This window comes from Eublepharis macularius, chromosome 19 (assembly GCF_028583425.1).
Source record: "Eublepharis macularius isolate TG4126 chromosome 19, MPM_Emac_v1.0, whole genome shotgun sequence".
NCBI lineage: Eukaryota > Metazoa > Chordata > Lepidosauria > Squamata > Eublepharidae > Eublepharis > Eublepharis macularius.
Window position 1 is genome coordinate 16,332,356 of NC_072808.1, and position 19,468 is coordinate 16,351,823.

The 19,468-nt window shown below is 48.2% G+C and overlaps 2 protein-coding genes across 4 annotated transcripts in view; one reads left to right on the plus strand and one right to left on the minus strand.

Annotated features, from left to right (window-relative positions):
* Window positions 1-833: 833 nt before the first annotated feature.
* On the plus strand, window positions 834-5,669 carry PRAF2 (PRA1 domain family member 2). Its single transcript, XM_055003875.1, has 3 exons — window positions 834-1,029; window positions 3,401-3,618; window positions 4,211-5,669. The coding sequence occupies exons 1-3, from the start codon at window positions 851-853 to the stop codon at window positions 4,348-4,350; spliced, it is 537 nt and encodes a 178-aa protein (XP_054859850.1). The 5' UTR covers window positions 834-850; the 3' UTR covers window positions 4,351-5,669.
* A 3,155-nt stretch (window positions 5,670-8,824) lies between these two features.
* CCDC120 (coiled-coil domain containing 120) overlaps window positions 8,825-19,468 on the minus strand; it is a 42,729-nt gene continuing 32,085 nt past the window's right edge. For 2 of the 3 annotated variants that reach the window (XM_055003929.1, XM_055003930.1), the window contains exons 6-9: window positions 18,756-18,812; window positions 15,597-15,795; window positions 13,482-13,586; window positions 8,825-11,126 (exon numbers count right to left, since the gene is read on the minus strand). In XM_055003929.1, the coding sequence (XP_054859904.1) occupies window positions 10,397-11,126; window positions 13,482-13,586; window positions 15,597-15,795; window positions 18,756-18,812 (1,091 nt within the window). In that variant the 3' untranslated portion in view covers window positions 8,825-10,396. Of the gene's footprint in view, window positions 11,127-13,481; window positions 13,587-15,596; window positions 15,837-18,751; window positions 18,813-19,468 lie in introns of all 3 variants that reach the window. The other variant, XM_055003931.1, reaches the window with a different exon arrangement.

Here is a 19,468-nt window from a genome sequence, read left to right on the forward strand (position 1 = left end):
CCTCACAGGGGGCTAATAACAACATACTTTGTAAACCGCTCTGAGTGGACGTTAAGTTGTCCCGAAGAGCAGTATATAAATGAAATGTTGCTATTCAAACGAGAACTGCCAGTTTGTGGACTAACATACCTGAAAAGCCAGTCACACACCTATCCAAACACTTTAAAAAGCATTTAAAAAGCAAAGCTTTTAAGAGCACAGCTGTCTGGTTAAGAGCACAAGTGTTGTTATAAAGTTGCCCCTCCCCGAACACATTTCCAGAAGAAAAGTCAGTTCCAGTTTATTTTTTAACACAATTTCTCCCTTGCAGCTTCCAGCTCAAATTCAAAATAATGCACACAGCATACGGTTGCCAGCCTCCAGGTAGTGGCTGGAGATCTCCCGGAATTACAACTTGTCTCCAGGCCAGAGATCAGTTCACCTGGAGAAAATGGCTACTTTGGGGTGGGGTGGGGTTGGACTCTATGGAATTATACCAGGCCAAGATCCTTTCGCTCCCCAAACCCCTCTTTTTCCAGATTTCTACAGGTTTCACTCCCCAGATCTCCAGGGATTTCCTGACTTGGAGCTGGCAACCCTAACACAGCAGCACTGAATAATGATCGTGGATTTTTTTTAAAAAAAACCGGAAATCCCAGGAATTTCTCAACCTGGAGTTGGCAACCTCTGCTGCAGCGCCCTCAAGGCGATGCCTCTGGATTCAAATCTCGCGAATCTTGCAAGGGCCGTGACATTCCTGTCTGCTTGGGACTCGGTTTCCCATCTTTCCTTGCGGCGGTGCATTGTGGGGATTGTAGTCCTCCCGTCCCCACCCGCCTCTCCGCCCGCCCCATCCCCTAAACGAGCGAAGATGTCCGAGGTGCGGCTCCCGCCGGTGCGGCCGCTGGACGACTTCTTGCTGGGCTCCACCCGGCTGGCTCCGCCGGACCTGCGGGACCTGCAGCGGTGGCACAACCGGGTCATCAACAACCTCCTGTACTACCAGAGCAATTACCTGCTGGTGCTGGGCGCGGGGCTGCTGCTGGGCGGGTGAGTCGGCGCCGTGCGCCACGGAGGCAGAGCGCTGGGGGACCAGGGCGCCGTGCCCGCGAGCGGTGCCAACTCTGGGGCGGGACATTCCTGGAGATTTGGGGACGGAGCCTGCATGGGGCAGGGATTGCAGTGGGGAGGGACCTCAGCCAGGGCATCATGCCAGAGTCCGCCCCCCCCCTCCAAAAGAGCCGCTTTCTCAAATGGGCAAATATTAACGACGAGGTAGATTGCATGATATATTTAGTTTGGGAAGGTAAATGTGAAGATATACAGTCGCTGGAATAGTATATGTATTCTTTATTTTAATATTGATTCACTCTGAATAAGATACGTTTTGAGTACTCTGTATTTAAATAACTTGTAGTGCAAAATCTTACCCCTCCTTTGACCCTATATCTCCCCCTTTTCTTTCTGTACCCCTTTTATTTTGAAAATATTAAAAAAAAATCAAAAGAGCTGCTTTCTCCAGGTGGCCTGATCTCTATCTTTTAGAGATCAAGTGTTAGTCTGTAGCAGTGGAAAAGGGCAAGAGTCCACTAGCGCCTGTAAAAATAACAAAATTGGTGGTAGGATGTGAACTTTTGTGAGTCACAGCTCGATTCTTCAGATCTAGATGGGTAGCTGTGTTTGTCGGTAGCAGTGGAAAAGAGCAAGAGTCCTGTAGCATCTATAAGACTAACAGAATTGGTGATAGGGTGTGAGCTTTTGGGAGTCACAGCTCCCTTCAGATCTAGATGGGTAGCCGTGTTATTCTGTTTGTAGCAGTGGAAATGAGCAAAAGTCCCATAGCACCTCTAAGACTAACAGAATTGGTGGTAGGGTGTGAACTTTTGGGAGTCACAGCTCACTTCTTCAGATCTGGATGGGTAGCTGTGTTAGTCTGTTGGTAGCAGTGGAAAAGAGCAAGAGTCCAGTAGCACCTATAAGACTAACACAATTTGTGGAAGAAGCGAGCTGCGACTCACGGAAGCTCATACCCTACCACTAATTTTCTTAGTCTTATAGGTGCTACCGGACCTACTGCTTGGAGATCAGTTGGCAACCCTAATGCGTTCAAGCTGGAAGAAAGAAGGGGAACTGGGCAGGCATTCCGGGGGATCCGGGAGGGACAACGGGAGGAGGGAAATCTTATGGGATCTGCGTTCTTTCCATGGAGCAGTTAACCTTCTGGGATGGGTAACCAGGTTGGTCTGCAGTAGAAGAGAAAGGTTAAGAGTCCAGCACCAATTAGATCCCTAGAGAATCAAAGCTCGTTTCCCCTCCATGTATCTGACAAAGGGAGTTTTGTCTCTTGAAACCTCATGCCCTGGAAATCTAGTTAATCTTTAAGGTGCTACTGGACCCAAATATTGCTCTTTTGGGGTGGGACCTGAATGCTTCAGCAAACCCCAATGGGAGGGAAGAGAGGGCATGGGTCAGGTAAGGTTGTCCCCCTTGGGCAACCAAATTCAAGCCCAGTAGGTCTTTAAAGAGCAACAAAATTCCCCTTTTCCCACTGGCCCTGCCCCTTTGCTTTGAAGAGCTGCCAGCCATAGGGCAACAGAGCTGCCAGTTTGCTGTTACTTCTCTTCTTCCACCCATGGGAAAGGTCCCCGGCTGGAGTTCCACACCTCAAAGTGGTTTGTTTCGATATTTAGAAGCTGCTTTTCTCTCCCTGCAGTACTTTAGAGCATCCTTAACCCCTTCTCCCATTTTAGCCTCATGCCAACCACCCTGTGAGGTAGGTTAGGTAGAGTGGGTGTGACTGGGCCCAAGGTCACCTATAGCGCACTGAGGATTCGAATCCGGATCTCCCAGTCCTAACCATTACACCACGCTGCTTAAAAACATTGGAGCAGGCCACAATGGGAGATGAAATTCACCGTCAGTTAGTGAAGGTATGCATCTGACAAAGAGAGCTGTGGCTCTTGAAAGCTTATGCTGCAGTAAAGTTGGTTAGTCTTAAAGGTGCTACTGGACTCTTTGCTATTTTGCTACTGCAGATTAACACGGCTAACCCCTCTGGATCTTTCTGCACTAACACTCCTAATGGATCCTTGGGAGATCTGTCCCCCTGTTTGGCCATGGTTATATATCTTCTTGGCATGTCAACAAGATATATTGTCCTCTAATCTAAACTGAAAATGGATTCCTGGGTCGGTCCCTGCTTGCTAGAGTTATCAACTCCGAGGTGGGAAATTACTTGAGATTTGGGGATGGAGTCTAGGGAGGTGGGGTTTGGGTGGGGAGGGACCTCAATGATACACAATACCATAGATTCCACCCTCTAGAGCAGCCATTCTCCCCATGGGAGATCAGTTGTGATTCTGGGAGATTTCCAGGCACCACCTGGAGCTTGGCAACCCTACCTCTGGCCCGTCTCCTGCAGATACTTCCGTCTCCTCCTGACTCTGCTGAGTGGGGCACTGGTCACTCTGATCTTTGTGGGCTTTGTCTGGGCGGCGGAGAACAAGGCCCCCGTGCGGCGCTTCCGGCGGAACTATCCTGGCACCTGCCTCCTCGCCGTCTTGGGCTCTGCGTACTTCCTGGTGTCTCTCTTTGATGGTTCTGCCGTCTTCCTGTGTTTCGTTGCTGCACCCATAGCATGTGAGTCCCAAACTGGGAGCTGGTGGAGAAGGGGGGGAAGGGGCTGTGCCAGCAGCTACTGGGTGTTATCTTTGCAACAACCTTGTAAGGAAGGTTAGGCTGAGAAAGAGTGAGTTGGATGAGGCTACCCACAAATCTTCATGGCTGAACAGGGATTTGAACTTGGAACTCCCAGTCCGCCTGTTCTCTGTGCTCCAGGTCTTTCCTTCCGAAGGGCAGCAAATAAGATTGGCACCTCCGCAGTGTTTCACAAGCTAGCACATGGGGGCTGTGGCCCCCATCTGAGGGCCCCAATTCATGACTTCAAGACCACTGTTCTAGAGGAGGCTGGTTGTATCACTCATTGCTTTGTATCTGTTCTACTCAAGTTGGAGGGAACAGAGACGGAGCATACCAGCTCTGTATCTCAGGGCCGGAGGGATTAACAGATTGCAGATAACTCAGCGGGAATAGAAGCAACAGTTAGCATGGACGTCAATTCTCATGTTCCTCTACCTCCACCCTCCAGGGGACAGAGTGTGTAGCAGGAAGATGTAGGAGGGTTTCATTTTGCTCTCTCTATCTCCACCTTGTCTTTCCGCCTTCTCTGCAGTGATTCTCATCCACGCTTCCCTGCGTCTCCGCAATCTCAAAAACAAGATCGAGAACAAAATCGAAAGCATCGGATTGAAGCGGACGCCCATGGGGCTGCTCCTAGAAGCTCTTGGGCAGGAACAAGAAGCCGGATCCTAAGTGCAGTCACCCCATTTCTCCCTTCCTCTGGATATGTCGCCTTCCTTTCGTTGACTGTCAACATCCCCCACTCTGTTGCTGTCTGTTCACTTAACCCAATCTAGTGGCTTGGCTATGAGCTTGAGTAAATGAGGCACTTTCCCTGGATTATTGTGAATAACCAGTGGCGCTCCCAGACTCCAGGTGCAGAAGATGAGGATTAATAGCAGAGCAAAAGGGTAGGGGTGAGGGCGGTAAAATCAAGACTGTATTCTTGTAAGTATTGACTGTAAGTATTGACTATCGGGACTGTTCCCTGTCTGATCTTAGGAAACCTCTCACATATCCTAGAGAAAGGAAGAAGCAGCAAAAGAGAATATTGAAATGAAAGGCAGTATTTTTTTAAATGTTAGCCTGTGGGACTCTTGACACTTGATTTTATTCGTGATGAATCAAGACTTGGTCCTAGTGTAAAGAGTAGTCAGCTAGGAAAGCGGGCTAGTTTTGGCTGTTCCAATGAAGGCTCATCTCTAGAATAATTATTCCTAGCATTTAGATAGTCAAATATTTGGACGCACTTCACATGCATTGTCATGTTGTAATCCTGGCAACAGCCCTGTAAGGGAGGGCAGAAGTGGTATTATCCCTGTATTTTGCGGAGGAAGGAATGAGAGGCGGTGGCTGGCCTAAATCCATCTAGTGGTTTTCTGCCGGGACAAGGTATGGTTCAGTTTCAGCCCCCCGTGCTGCACCTGGCCTTCTGGCTTTTGGCCTCTTAAGTTTTATCGAGAGATTTCCTATCGGAGGAAGTTAGGTAAGGTTGAGGGAAGGTGGAGTCATTTAAAAGATGACTGAGCTAAGTGTTCTTATGAGCTGTGAAGGCCAGCATTCTCATCCCTCCATAGGTTTCTCTTCCTTTATGCTTAGCGTGGAGGTGAAATTCCAAAAGGCTGAAGCCACATGCAGCTTGTGCAGTCCCCAGTTGCCCGGGAGGGGAGGTGCCCTAGGTAATTTCCGTTTTGCATAGCATTTTTAGGAGATTGTGAGAGCCTCACCCATTCCAAGAGGCAAAGTCCAGAACATGCTCTGTCACAATGCATGCTTGTCCAAGCCAGTCCACGATCAGTTGGGTCTTACGCAAAACTTTTCAAGAATGAACCGACAGAATACGTAGCTCTGAGCAGCAAAGACGACGCCGCTACGTTTCCTCAAGGGTCCAGATGCATTGCCAAAAAGACGGGGTGGAAATACGGCACCCCTCCTTATCTTTAAATACCCAACTAGTATCTGTTTGACAAGGGTAGGGGATGGAACTGGTAATAAAAAACCCCTGTGTACTATTTTGTGTTACAAAAAGTGTGATGGCTTGGCAAAGACTTGCCGTCGAAGGTTGGGTCTTTTTCTTTTTCGGCTTATGCTTTAGGGGGAATGGGCCTCTCTGTACTTGACTTGTGTGTGTAGATGAATGAATGAGGAAGGAGGAAGCAAAATGGCCTTACTGCAGGTTGCATGAACTGCTGCCCGTTCAGAATTATTTTCTTGCTAGGCTCAACACTGCAATGCCATGTGGAGTTACTCCACTCCAAGCCCACAGAGATCAAGTGTTAAACAGTGGGCTTAGACTATTGCATTTAGGGTTGCCAGCCCCCCGGTGGGGGCAGGGCATCTCCTGCTCCCACCCTCCACCGCTATTCCCACTTACCTGCCTGGTTGAGGGGGAACACACCTCCTGGGCGGCACGCCATCCTCCTGTGCGCTGCAGCTGGCCGAATCGAGCTGGATTCGGGCCGAATCAGGCTGCTGCGGAGCGTGGGAGTGCTCCGATCAGGTTCTGGCAGTTAGATCCCCATAATACTCCATTGCACACACTCCAGTGTATGAGATCCATCAGTATCAGCATACACAGACAAGGGTATTGGCAGAAGTGATGTGTAGAGGTTTGGAGGGGTTACTTACAGGGCAAGTTCCTGCCTGTAGGATATGGACGGTTAGGATTCTGGCGCGAAAGAGCCAGGAAAAGGGGGGGGGGTTGAGATAGGAGGCAAGAAGAACTGGAGGAGAGAAGCAAAAAATGAAGTCATTTTTAGTTCCCAGGTTCGAGCTGGTGCTCAAGGACACATTCTCGAGCAGCTGCGAAAATGTAAGTTGACACCACAGTAGGCACCTGCAAGATAAGCAACTTCCAGCCAAACAGGCCACTGATATGCAACTTCATATACTCTCAGAGGATCAGTACAGAGCACAGAATGCAGAAAAATACTCATGGCAGATACGTAGACATATATGACAGCTCCCGCACTCCACAGTGGCTGGATTCGGGCCAATCTGGGCCCGATTCAGCCCCCTGTGGAGTGCAGCAGCGCTCCCACGCTCCACAGGGGGCTGATTCGGGGCCAAATTTGGCCTGATTCAGCCCCCTGTGGGGTGTAGGAGCGCTGTCAGGGCAGCATGTGACCCGCACGATGGTGTCACTTCCCAAAAATGACATCATTGTGCAGGCCGGGAGTGCGTGCACTCTGCGCACACAAGAGAGGGGCATCAAAAGGTAGATGCTGGGCCTCCAATCTCCCGCCCCAGGGGGTTAGGGGGACCTGGCAACCCTAATTGCACTGGAACCCTCCTTCCATCTCCCTCGATCTGATCAGGTACAGATCCCTTTATCTGTGGACCCCGAAAGCTCTCTCTATATCTGTGCTATAGAGTAAGAACACGAGGCCTGCTGGATTGGACCGGTGGTCTATCTAGTCCAGCACCAACCAATTGTCCTGGAAAGCCAACAAACACGGCACAGAGGCCAAGGCCTTCCTCTGATGTTTCCTTCCATCACTGGTGTTTAGAGGGTTGCTGCCTCTGCATACAGAAGTTCCCTTTAGACACCGTGGCCAGCAGCCATGGATGGACCTAACTTCCACAAATAGAACTGCTACTTAGCATTTTTGTAGAATGTCACATTTTTTTGACGCGCATGCATTGCCTCCATAGTCCTCACAACAGCCTGTAATGTAGGCCACCGTGTTTAGTAAAATGGGTCTGCTCTGTGGCTGACATACTGGAAACCTGAATCTGAAGCTCCATCCAGACCAGATGTTTAGTTCTCTCCAGTGACACGTAGCATGGCCTTCCTTCACAACATGAGATCTTGCTACAGTTATCCATGCTCCAATCACATCGAGATTAGACTACTACAAGGTGGTTTGCTTGGAGCTGCCCTTGAAGATTGTTCAATAGTTTAAATTGGTACGCCAGACAGCAGGGAGATTGCTGACTGGTGTGAGATATTAGACATCTTTTTGCCTGAACCTCACCAGCTGCCTGTTCACTTCCAAGCACAAGTGCTGGTGTATTACCTTTTGAACGTTTAAGATGAACGTTTTTCTTAGTCCGATACATACCTGCCTTTTCAAGTCAGGCCTTTCTCTGTGCATCCATCAATACAACCATCTGCAGGGTATCCTTGGTAGATTCCAATGCGGGGTTAAAAAAAAAAAAAGCTTCTTCACCGTTTGTAATTGTTTCAATTGACCGCATTTTAAAATTTCTTATTGCTGGATTTTATTTTTCAGTGTTTCGTGTGCCTTCCCCCTCTGCAAAAAATCCATGTTTAGTTAGGCATTTAATACTGCTATTTGTATTGTTTCAAATTTGACCCATAAGCTGTCTTTTGCTTGTGGGAGAGAAATTGTGTTAAATAAATAAATGAAGATGTAACCCTCCTTTCTGGTGGAGATGTGTTTGGGGAGGGGAAACTTGGGCTCACAGCTGCCTCGGGAGCCCATTTATCCCTCCCCCAATCACCTTGGGAGGGGCAAAGTCTTTTCTTCAGTCTCTTCTTGGCCTAAGGGGACTGCAGGGGCAAAGCGTTTCCTCCTGTGATACTCGTATTACAGATCAGGGAGGATATGTATGACAGAATGGATTACCTAAATCCTGTGAGTAAACTCAGAGGTGAGATTCCTGGGTTATGATTCCATCTTGCTTTATGCGTCCCTCTTCACACACACACTGGTCTCTTTGCTTACCAGGTGGTTCACTCAGCCTCTTGTTCTGCATCCGCCCCAGAAATTCCGGGTGTTCTTTTCCAGCAAATAACCCCTGCCTGAGCATAACTGGGAATGCTTATCTAAAACTGTCCATCAATCAATCCAACAGCATTCCCAGGACGTCGTGATACCAAGGCTAAAATTATGACCGTCAATCTCCAGGGCTTAAGCTCTAACCTTTGTGGCCCCACTTACTGTAATTAATGGGATAGAGGGGGGGGGGGCAGGTGGCCCTCTAGTTTGATTTCCTGGTTAGAGCAGAACACAACAGAACTATCCTGTCGGTGGGTCAAGCTTGCTGTGAATGGAGCCCCCCATAAGCCATCTTTTGCAGGTTGGGGCCCTGGCTGGAATTGTAACCAGGGGGAGGGAGAATGAAGAAACCCATGACCCCCCCCACTTTAACAGTCCCTGTTGATGGCTTATAAGATACACACATCACAGCTGTATTCACTTTAACAATCTTTATTATAGAAACCCCCTTTCCATATGCACAGTGCTCAATTTTACATTCAGACTCCCTTATACAATCTGTACATTAATGTATACCAAACACTTTGGGAAGGTATGAAGGGTTTGGAACTGTGCTTTTAGGAGTTTAAAAGGCAACCTTGCATGTTGCCCTGTAAACATCTGCATTAGACTGACAGATCAGACAGCATGGAGACCCCACGCATGTTGGTCCCCGAGATCTTGTGCGCACAGATGTTTTAAGCACATGCATTCCCTTGTATGCGAAGTCCACCTTCCGTATGTTGCCACAGTAACTGTTGGGTTCCCCAGAGAGGATGGAATGAGGGGAGCTGCCTGAAGTAAATGGGCAGTTCAGCAGGTAGGGCTTGCCCATTACCCGCCTACTAATAATAATTTAACTGAATCAAAGCCAAGAACTCTGTCCTCAACACTCAGCTAACAGGCCAAGAACGAAATGTGGGGAAATAACAAGGGGGGGGTGTCAGGGGCTCTCTCCATATTCCTCTCCCCAAGTTGGGGAGGCGCATTGGTAGGAGCAACACATTTTGGGCAAAATGAGATATGGGAGACTTTTGCTTTACAGGACTGATGTTCGTTAGCAAGTTGACGCTCTGTGCTATTTGACATTTGACAAGGCAAAAACCGAAGCACATGCATACACAAAACACACACGCCCCCTCTGACTATAAATTCCAAGGTCTTAAAATGCCACACCTCACCAACTTCCACGTGACCGTAAGAGAGAATCCAAACAGTATTCAAACCCTTTTGGGGAGCGGGTGGTACAGCAGATACATACCCCAATATCTGGGGGGGAGGGACAATAATGTATAGGAATTCGAGACACGTTCCTCCCCTCGTTGTGTCTCTAGTGTAACATGCAACAATCCTTTCTTGCTCGTCCTCACTCACACGCGCACACACGTGCACACACACACAAACCCTGCCAGCAGGGAGTCCCACACGAAACATGGTATGGGACACAGAAGGAAAGAAAAAAAGAGGCACCAGCGAGATCAAAAGAAACAGAACTGCAGTTCCCCTTGGGGGAAAGAACAGGTATCAGACCAAAGTCCCTGGGGGCGGATGCTCGGTGGAGTCCAAGGTGTAGGGGCCAGCAGGCTCATCCAGGTAAAGCAGTTCCCCAAAGGGCCTGGGGAGAGCATGGCAGAGGAACGAAGAATGAAAGAGAGAGAGAGAGAAAGAGAGAATTAGAGTCAGGAAGGAAAACCACAAGACCTCATTGAAGGACTTCTCCCTTTCCCGTATACTTTCCATCCCACAACACTTCCAAGCCTTGGATTGCCACAATCATTCCGGCCTTTAAAAAAACAACTGGCTGAAGAAGTGTGACTACACTGGAGAACCCCTTCCCACCTCCCAATAATGCCCTTTTAAAATAAGGAGTCGTCCCGGGAAATCAAAGAATTTTCAAGCTGGCAGCAACAGAACGCCAAGACGGAAACAGCCCCGGAAAAGCAAGTGATTAGCAAAAGGCGAAGTCAGAAAGGGTAGGAGGGACGATGGCATGGGGAGCATGGAAGATGATGGGGTTATCGGGGCAGGGGACGGAAGTGGGCACCATACCTGCCATAGAGGGGCTGCCCAGCATAGCTCAGTGAGTGGGGAAGGCCTCCTGGCCCCCCGTAGTAGCCCATCTCCGGGTTAGGGGCCACTGGTTCACAGTAGCTGCGCAGCGGCTGATGTACGGACTGAGCAGGTCCCCGTCTTTCCGGCGCTCCCCTCTGGCTGACTCCAGCATTGCGCAAGTACCAGTCCCTGAGTCCCTCCAGGGCTAGGGCTTTATGGAAGTTATGGTGAGGGGGCAACGGGGGGCCGTAGCCAACCTCTCGGGACTGGGGGGGCAGCAGCGGCCCACAGGACTTCGTGCGGGCAGCCGGGCGGGCTCGGCGCTGTAGAGGGCTCTCCGGAAAGGCAGTCCACTCTGGCTGGGGGGGCTCATCCCGGCGGGACAGATGTTCGCCGCCCCCCCAGCACCGGCGTTCAAGGTAATAGTCCAGGAGAAGATCGTTATAGGGCGGGCGAGGATTCCTGCCTGAAACAGAAGGGGTCAGGGCCTCCGTGCTCTTGAAAGGGGGGGCAGAGGGCAACAGAGGGTCTTCGGAAGGGGCTCGCTCGATCAAGGCCTCGGAGCTATTACTACGGCGGGTCCGAGCAGCAAAAAGGGAAGCCCGGTCAGCGCTGGTGTCGCGGCTTGGAGGGCCAAGCTGAGAATCGTGGCTGCCTGACCACTGCCGGGGGTGGAGTGCCGGGGCCTCAGACCTGAAGGAGTGAGGGGGAGAAGTTAAGACGACTAATTCCCAAACTGTGTTCTGGAAAGAAACTGTTAGGCTACCATAAACTATTCAGTCAAAGTTTCTGAGAGTTCAAAGTACCATCCATAGAAGAGGCTGACCACGGTAGCTCTACTTGCTCACCTCTCTGATCCGGGGCAGTCAGTATTCAAACATGCTGGCCGTAGGTTCCTCTGAGGGCAGATAATTCTTACATGCTCTCTAAAAGTCAACCTTTTTAGCAAGGTTGTACCTCCAATTTTAATTCAGGGCAGGAAAGAAACATGCCTCAATCATCAGGGATTTGAGAAACCACTGGGTTACTTAGACTGTAAGCATCCCACCTCCTCAACACAGAGTTTATGACTTGTCAAAACCAGCTGTCTCTCCCCCACTACTCACAGCTTTCCCAAACATCTTTGTGGATCTCCTCTCTCCTCTTCTGCACACATTGGATAATGCACTTCCAATCCTCTTTATAGATCATTTGGAAAATCCACCTCAAACGATTGATAAAGTGCATTGAAAGTGCATGATCCAACATGTGCGGAATTGGCCCATGTCAGACCAGAACCAACGGGCTGAAATTAAATCAAAAGACTTTAGGAAGAACTTCCTGACAGAGCAGTCCCTCAGTGGAACAGGCTTCCTTGGGAGGTGGTGGGCTCTCCTTCTTTGGAGGTTTTCAAGCAGAGGCTAGATGGCCACCTGACAGCAATGCTGATCCTGTGAACCTGGGCAGATCATGAGAGGGAGGGCAGGAAGGGGTACATCAGTGCTTAGTTCCTGTGGCCCCTTCTTACATGCCCAGGGTAATGCCAGTTGCCACTTCGGGGTCAGGAAGCAATTTTCCCCTGGCCAGTTTGGTTAGAGATCTTGACAGTATTTTATCATCTTCTGGGCATGCAGCAAGGGTCACTGGGTGTGTGTGTGTGGGGGGGGAGAGAAAGGTATTTGTGAATTTCCTGCATTTCGCAGGGGGTTGGACTAGATGACCCTGGAGATACCTTCCAATCCTATGATTCTATGATTCTTATGCCACCCTTTCTCCAAGGACCTCATGGTAACAGTCATCATCCCTCCTTCCTCCTTTTTTAATCATCACAACAACCTTGTGAGGCAGAACAAGCTTAGCGCACGTATCTGGCCCAAGGTCAGCCCAGTCAACTTCATAGCAGAGTACGCTTTGAACTTGGACCGTCTATACTTTAATCTAACACTCTAACCCTGGGGTCCCCAACCTTTCTGAGCACTGCTGGAATTCTGAAACAAAGTGGTTTTCACTACCACAAAATGGCTGCTGCAGGAGGCGGAGCCAGCCACAAAATGGCTGCCGCAGGAGGCGGAGCCGGCCGCAAACTATCAGGGAGCAAAGTTATACATTACTCTAATAGTCAATCTTCAACATTTCATAGAGAAGCTCTGCTTAAGAGGATAAACCTTTTAAAATCTACACAACCAATCAGATTTCCAATGGCCAATCAGAAGATTTGCTGGAGAAAAGCCCTGTCTGGCCCGGCCCACTTTCTAAAAACGTATGGCAAGCACCAGGAAAGGTGTTGGTTGAACAGCATGGCACCCACAAGAGCCATGTCGGCGAACCCTACCACTACCTTTTAGTGGTTCTCTACCATCTCCACACAGATTTCAATTTTTAACTGTCCTATGTAAATCTGGCCCTGATCTGGATAGCCCAGGTGAGCCTGATCTTGTCAGATCTCAGAAGCTAAGCAGGGTCGGCCTTGGTTAGTGTTTGGATGGGAGACTTCCAACGAAGACCAGGGTCACAGAGGCAGGCACTGGCAAGCCACCTCTGATAGTCTCTTACCATAAAAACCCCACCAGGGGTCGCCATAAGTCAGCTATGACCTGAGGGCATGACACACACACATGTAAATCTGACTGTTTGCGAAAGCCTCTCTCTCTCTCTCTCTCTTTGTGCAGACAGATACAGAGTTCTGCTGAACTGAAACATTTGCATGCATCATGCCTAAACCGTAAATAATATAATCATTAACTTTCGGTGCTCTCTCGAATCCCTGTGTGCCCCCAAACCAGCTTTTATATCCAGCTCCAGAGTGGTTCAACAAACCTTTCTTTGGCAGGGCACACACCAAAATAGGGCTGCCGAGCTCTTGGTGGGGGCAGACGATTCCCCGCCCCGATCTCCCATTGTCCACCACCACTCCAAGCGGGAAATTTAAAAACCTAGTAGCATCAAAGGCGTGACAACATCACTTCCTGGGAAAATCAAAAGTGATGTCGGGTAGCTCTAGGAATTGGCAGAAACTCTATGGCCAGGCAACCCTACACCAACAGGCAACCCTAAACCAACTATTCTTACCTGAACTGGTGGTTTCCACTGCAGGCATTTCTCGCCAGGACTGGAGTAGCTGGGACACTCCGGCCCTCAAAGCTGGACACGCTCCTGGGGAGGGTGCGGTTTGGGCTGCATAAGTAACAGAGGAAAAAAGGATCAGAAGAACAGGCTTAAGTCTGTAGTTAAGGAGAAACATTCCTTGTGCACATTAAGGGGTCATATTTGCGCTTGCCTGGGTTAAGGTCCAAGCTGCATGCTGCATCTACCACAACTAAATATCAGTTGCAAGTTCAATTCCATTTAGAAGCACCACAGAGGCCCAATCCTGGTTGGGAAAGTGGTGCAGGGGGAAGGCAGGAGTCCTTCCTCCCCCTGTACTACAGTCCCAACCAGGATTAGACCCTTGCAGTGCTTCTAAACTGAGTCCCCATAAGGAATGTGCAGCCATCGTATAGCCTCAAGTCCCTCTGGCGATCACATGGCACTTGGTAGGTGTTACGTGTCTCCCACGTCCAGCTGAATTTCAAAGAACCTGCTTCACGGTGAACAAGGTCAGATGCCTAAAAACTGAACGCTACAAAAATCAAGCATTGCTTGGTGCTCCACTCACAAGCCATCCCTGTAGGAAGAGTCAGCTAGAGATGCTTAAGCCTTCTTCTCCCCACCCCGTACACCTTGGAAGGGAAAGCCATCTTGAAGTCTCTCTACATGAGGCATCTTACATGGGGATGCTCAAGTATAGGAAGACGCAATGTTAACTGGGAAGCATAGTTTAAAAAGGCTGTCAATTTCACCTCTCTAGAGGAGGGTAGTTTACAAAGATGGAACTGGCGGAGATTTACTTCTCAGAGGGTTTATTAATTTCACCTTCGCCTTGGGAAGGGGAAGTGAAATTGACAGAGCCTTCCAGGAGGTGAAGATGAAATTAACAAACCCTCTGAAGAATGATCTCCGCCAGCTCTGCCTTTTTAAATTACCCTCCTGCAGAGAGGTGAAATTAAACTACGTTTCCCAGTTAACAACGTGTCTCCCTATACTTGAGCGTCCCCATGTAAGATGTCTTGTGTAGAGAGACTCTTAGATTCACCCTTAGCTGAGCATCTTCATGTGAGAAGGAAAGAAGTGCAGGCCGGCCAAGATTTTGCAGTTTTTGTTTTTATCTCAAGCAGCGAATGCTCTCTTGCTTCTCCCTTCTCAAAAATTGCTGGGATATGTTATAGGTTGGATCCAACAGAGTCTTTCCTGGATGGAAGGATTTCCACTCACAGGACGCGACTTTCTCGCCTCCCCCTCTCCTTACTGCCCAAAATGTCCCCTGAAACACTGCTTCCAGGGCACTGCGCTGGTGTTCCGAGTTGCACACACATTTCCACAAATAAATATGGCACATTCTCTCTACCATCTCAGGATTCAAACAGCTCATTCTACTGCGTGTGCAAACCACGCCTTCGCTCTGGCTCGGATCTCTCAGCCAAATCTTTGGTGACCGAGAAGCAAGCTGCAAACCTCTGCCCTCAGCAGCAAAGAGGAGAAGTTCCCAGCTCCACCTAGTAGGGCTATGGACCAATGAAACAATACAAAGTTTACTTGTAACAGTGCTCGATTGTATAATACATAAAATACAGATGTGCAGGAAGACATAACCACAAACCAAAATAATGCAAAGCATACAGTAAATATTCTCTCCACAATTCAGTCCACAATATCTCTCCACAATATCCGTCTTCAATCTTCAGTCCTTGTGTTGATGAACAGACATAACCACGAACCAATACAAAATATACAGAAAATATTTTCTCCACAATTCAGTCCACAATCTCTCTCCATACTATCAGTCTTTAGTCCTTGTGTCGATGAAAGCACAACCTATGCATTGCCATAGGTTCTGCCATGCATTTCAATGCCTTCCTCAGAGTCGCGTTCCACAAGTTGCCTGCACACAGCAAACCTACGACTTCTTAGCCTGTTTGTAAATTGTTTAGAGCTGTTTAGCCTCTCCTCTCCTTTCACACGGCACAATCGATAACACCAGAAATCTGCACCAGTAAACTTTGTACGGTGTTGCACTGGTCCATAGCACAATGTTTACTTGGTACTTCTAACGTTCACAGCGTGGTCCAGTTGTAACTTTTTGTTTACCTGGTAGGGCTGGCAACAGAGTTCCTGCGGTCCTTCACGTCATTGTAGAGATCGGACTGCAGAAGCCGCCATCCGGGGCGTCGGTCGGGGCTGCTGGAGATGGCCCGTAAATGATCGCGGGCCTTCGGGGGTGAAGGTCGGTCAGGGAACGGTCCGTGGTGATTGGAGGCTTTGGAAGGATGGAAGCCGTGAGGGTCGTCTGAGGAGAGAGCACAATGCATAAGAAAGAAGCATCCACATCTTTGGCAAAAAAATACGAACACACACACCACTACAAACAACTGGTGGTTCCACCAGTCTCAAAACTTACAAGTTACAACTCTTCCTGGATTGTACCACTCCAGATGGCAGGAGGGGAAGGGAAGGATGAAGAATGCTTTAGATTTTTAATAGATCCAGAGGAGTTAGTCATGTTAGTCTCTAGTTGCAAAATAGTAAAGAGTCCACCTTTAAGACTAAGCAACTTTATTGTAACATAAGCTTTCGAGAACCACAGCGCTCTTCGTCAGATCTGACAAAGAGAGCTGTGGTTCTCGAAAGCTTATGCTACAATAAAGTTGCTTAGTCACTGGCTGAGCCAGGAGGCGGATCCTGCCCCTACAAAGCAAATGCAGGCTCTGTGTTCCCACCCTCTGAGCTGATTGACAGCACCTCCAGGCCACACCTTTTCCTCCTCCCAACATTATCTCCTGTAGGGACTTTAAAGGATGCTGCAATTTATTTATTTACTTTCTTCACTTATACTTTACCTTTCTCCGCAATCGGGATCCAAGGCAGCTTACGTTATTCTCTCCTACAAATTATCCTCACAACAACCTTGCGAAGTAGATTAGGCTGAAAGGGTATAACTGGCCCAAGATCACCCAGAAAGCTACCCACGGTAGAGTGGTGATTCGAACCTGCATCTCCCAGATTCTAGTCCAACACTTTAGTCATTACACCATTCTGGAATTCTCTTACAACCCAAAGGGATTCCATTGCCTCAGATTATGTATATACAGGGCTCATTTCAAGGGGGAAGTCACAGGAGCGCAGTTCCGGCAGTTCCCCAAAGAGGTCACACGTCTGGTGGCCCCGCCCACCTGACTCTCGGCCGTTTTGGGTTCGTTTCAGCCTGGATTGGGGCCAAAACGGTCAGGATCAGGTCTCTGACGGGTGGTGGATCACTCTCCCACTCAGCAGTGGCCCAGTCTTGACCGTTTTGGGCCCATTTTCAGCCCCTTTTTGCCATTTTGGGCCCAATTTCGGCCCTGAATAGCCAGGATTGGGTCCAAAACAGCCAGGATAGGTGAGGCCAGGGGGTGTGGCATATGCAAATCAGTTATGCTAATGACACACTTTTGGTGATGGCAAGGGCGTAGCTAATGAGTTATGCTAATACATTCCTCTAGCTTTTTCTACGAAATGACCCCTGTGTATATATATGTATTTCTAACTGTGTAACTTTGACTGTTTTATGGTTCTAACTGGTATCAATTATTTAATGTATTTTAATTGTATATGGTTGTAATCCGCCCTGAATCTGCTGGTGTGGGGAGGGCGGAATATAAATCAAATAAGATCCACGTTTAATTTGGACCAGGACTCTGTTTTCAGATTCGGCTTTCCACAGCTGGGTTTTACACAGATCAAAAACCCACACCGGCCTAAAGCCCTTCAACGTTTGAAGCTGGCTGCAGAGGATATTGCCTCTGAGCACATACAGAGTGGTTCTGCCTCACCCTCTCTCAGTATGGACTCAAATTTAGGTTCCTAGGCAAGTTTTAATCTTCAGCAATTCTCATTTTATATAGATACTGACCTAGTCCATGGCCACATCCCTCCCCACTACCCCTCACTGTCCTCTGCACTCCCATAATTTCTTGCTCTAAGAATCAGCAGAGATAAGAATAACGCCCCAAAGTTGTTCAAACAGGTAAACTCACAGCAATTCACTCTCTCCTTAAGGCCATTTAAAATAATCAATTTTCTTCTCTCTCTACTTTCAGCCATTAGTTTACCAGATGGATTGATCTTATTCTTAGATGATCTATAAGGAGGATTAAAACAACTTGCTTCTTTCATTAATTTTCCCGGAGACGCAGAATGAAAGACTTCTAGGGCAGTACCAGAACATGCATTAAAATTGCCTGCAAAAATATTCACCATAGATATTCACCACTATGTTGCCTTACGTACTATCTGTTGCTTTAAATACGTGCTTCTACGTCAGCCCTAGAATTGCTTTTGTTCTGTTTCAGCATTAGAGATGGGCACGAACCAAAATACGAACCAAAGTTTGGCACCAACCGGGCTGGTTTGTGGTTCACGAACTGGCAGTTCATCAGAGCCCGTTTCTGACGAACTGTCACGAACCTTAGGCTGGTTCGTTTGGTTTGATTTTTAGTTCATCACTGCAGACAGCTTGGCGCCGAGCAGTTTCCTAAGCAATGGGGGATGGGCTTTCTGCAGACTTGGAAGTGGTGATTTGCTGGACTGGAAGTGACGTTTTCACGATGGTTCATGCCCATCTCTATTCAGCATTTCTTCAGCTCTGTATTGGATTCTTGCTAATGCTATGTCTTTGTAAACTTGCATTTATTTACCCTATGGCATTGTTTATGAAATTGTCCTCGATACTAACTGTACTACTTTCACACTCATTGAGTCTCAATGAGAAAGGCGGATCATAAATGACATAAAATAAATATCTGCGAGTCAAATACAGCATGCGGTTGTCAAACTGATCCCAGAGGGTGATAGGCTGCTTCCACACACACTGGATAATGCACTTTCAATGCTCTTTAGTGATCATTTGGAATTGGGTTTTCATGTGTGAGGCCATTTCCACACACGTTGAATAATGCACTTTCAATGCAATTTAGCAATCCTTTGGAAGTGGATTTTTTGTTCCACACATGGGCTGCTTCCACACACGTTGGATAATCCACTTTCAATACACTTTAGTGGACGTTTGGAACTGCTTTTCCATGCATGGAACAAAAAATCCACTTCCAAAGGACTGCTAAAGTGCATTAAAAGTGCATTATTCAACGTGTGTGGAAACAGCCACAGTTGACTTCTTCACTCGCTGGGGAGGAAAGTAAACATTTTTCAAGACCAGTGTTAAGGAGCCTCTTTGCTCTAAGAAATGAAACACAAGATTCTGGACACGCTTACCGTTTTCGTGACTGGCTGATTCTGAAAGAGAGCTGCTCTCCGAATGAAAAGCTTCGTCTTTTTTTAAAAAAATTGAGGGTGCAGATGAGAGGAAGAGAGGGAGAAAGAGAACACGCAGATGAAAAACCACGACCGGGTGATTAGATACATAAAACACTAGAAAGGCATGGCGGGCAGTGCTGCAAATTCCCACGCCACATATAAAAAAGGATTCTATAAGCCAGCTTTATATTTCCAGGAAGCAGGGATTCCCTCAGCAGTCCTGGATCCTATACACATGTATTTAAAGTTTGAGGAGGGACAGTGGCATGATATAGCCCGGCCTCGTCAACCCTCGGAAGCTAAGCAGGGTCAGTTCTTTGATGGACAGCCACCACCAAAGAAGGTTCTGAAAAGGAAGGCACCTCTGCTTCACACTTGCCCTGAAAGCCCCTTGCTGGGGGTTGCCATAAATGGACTGTGACTTGAGGGCACATACACACACATTTGAAGTTTTAATGAGTCATCCAATATGTGAAAAGGGGAAGGGGAGAGACAGAAGAAAATGGGAGTTCAGAGGAGAGGGGAACTAAAGACTATTCTCGTCCTATTTGGGGGGAGTGATGAATAAAACCAGATGGAGGTTTAGAGCAAAGAGACCACCTTTAGAGAGAACCAGGGCTTTTTTTCAGCTGGAACGCGGTGGAACAGAGGTCCGGCACCTCTTAAAAATG

Bases quoted from the DNA above. Each gene is read 5' to 3' on its own strand.
- PRAF2 (XM_055003875.1), top strand. From the start codon at position 851: ATGTCCGAGGTGCGGCTCCCGCCGGTGCGGCCGCTGGACGACTTCTTG. The intron at 1,030-3,400 runs GTGAGTCGGCGC...CGTCTCCTGCAG, and splicing joins GCGGGGCTGCTGCTGGGCGG to ATACTTCCGTCTCCTCCTGA. The intron at 3,619-4,210 runs GTGAGTCCCAAA...CCTTCTCTGCAG, and splicing joins CGTTGCTGCACCCATAGCAT to TGATTCTCATCCACGCTTCC.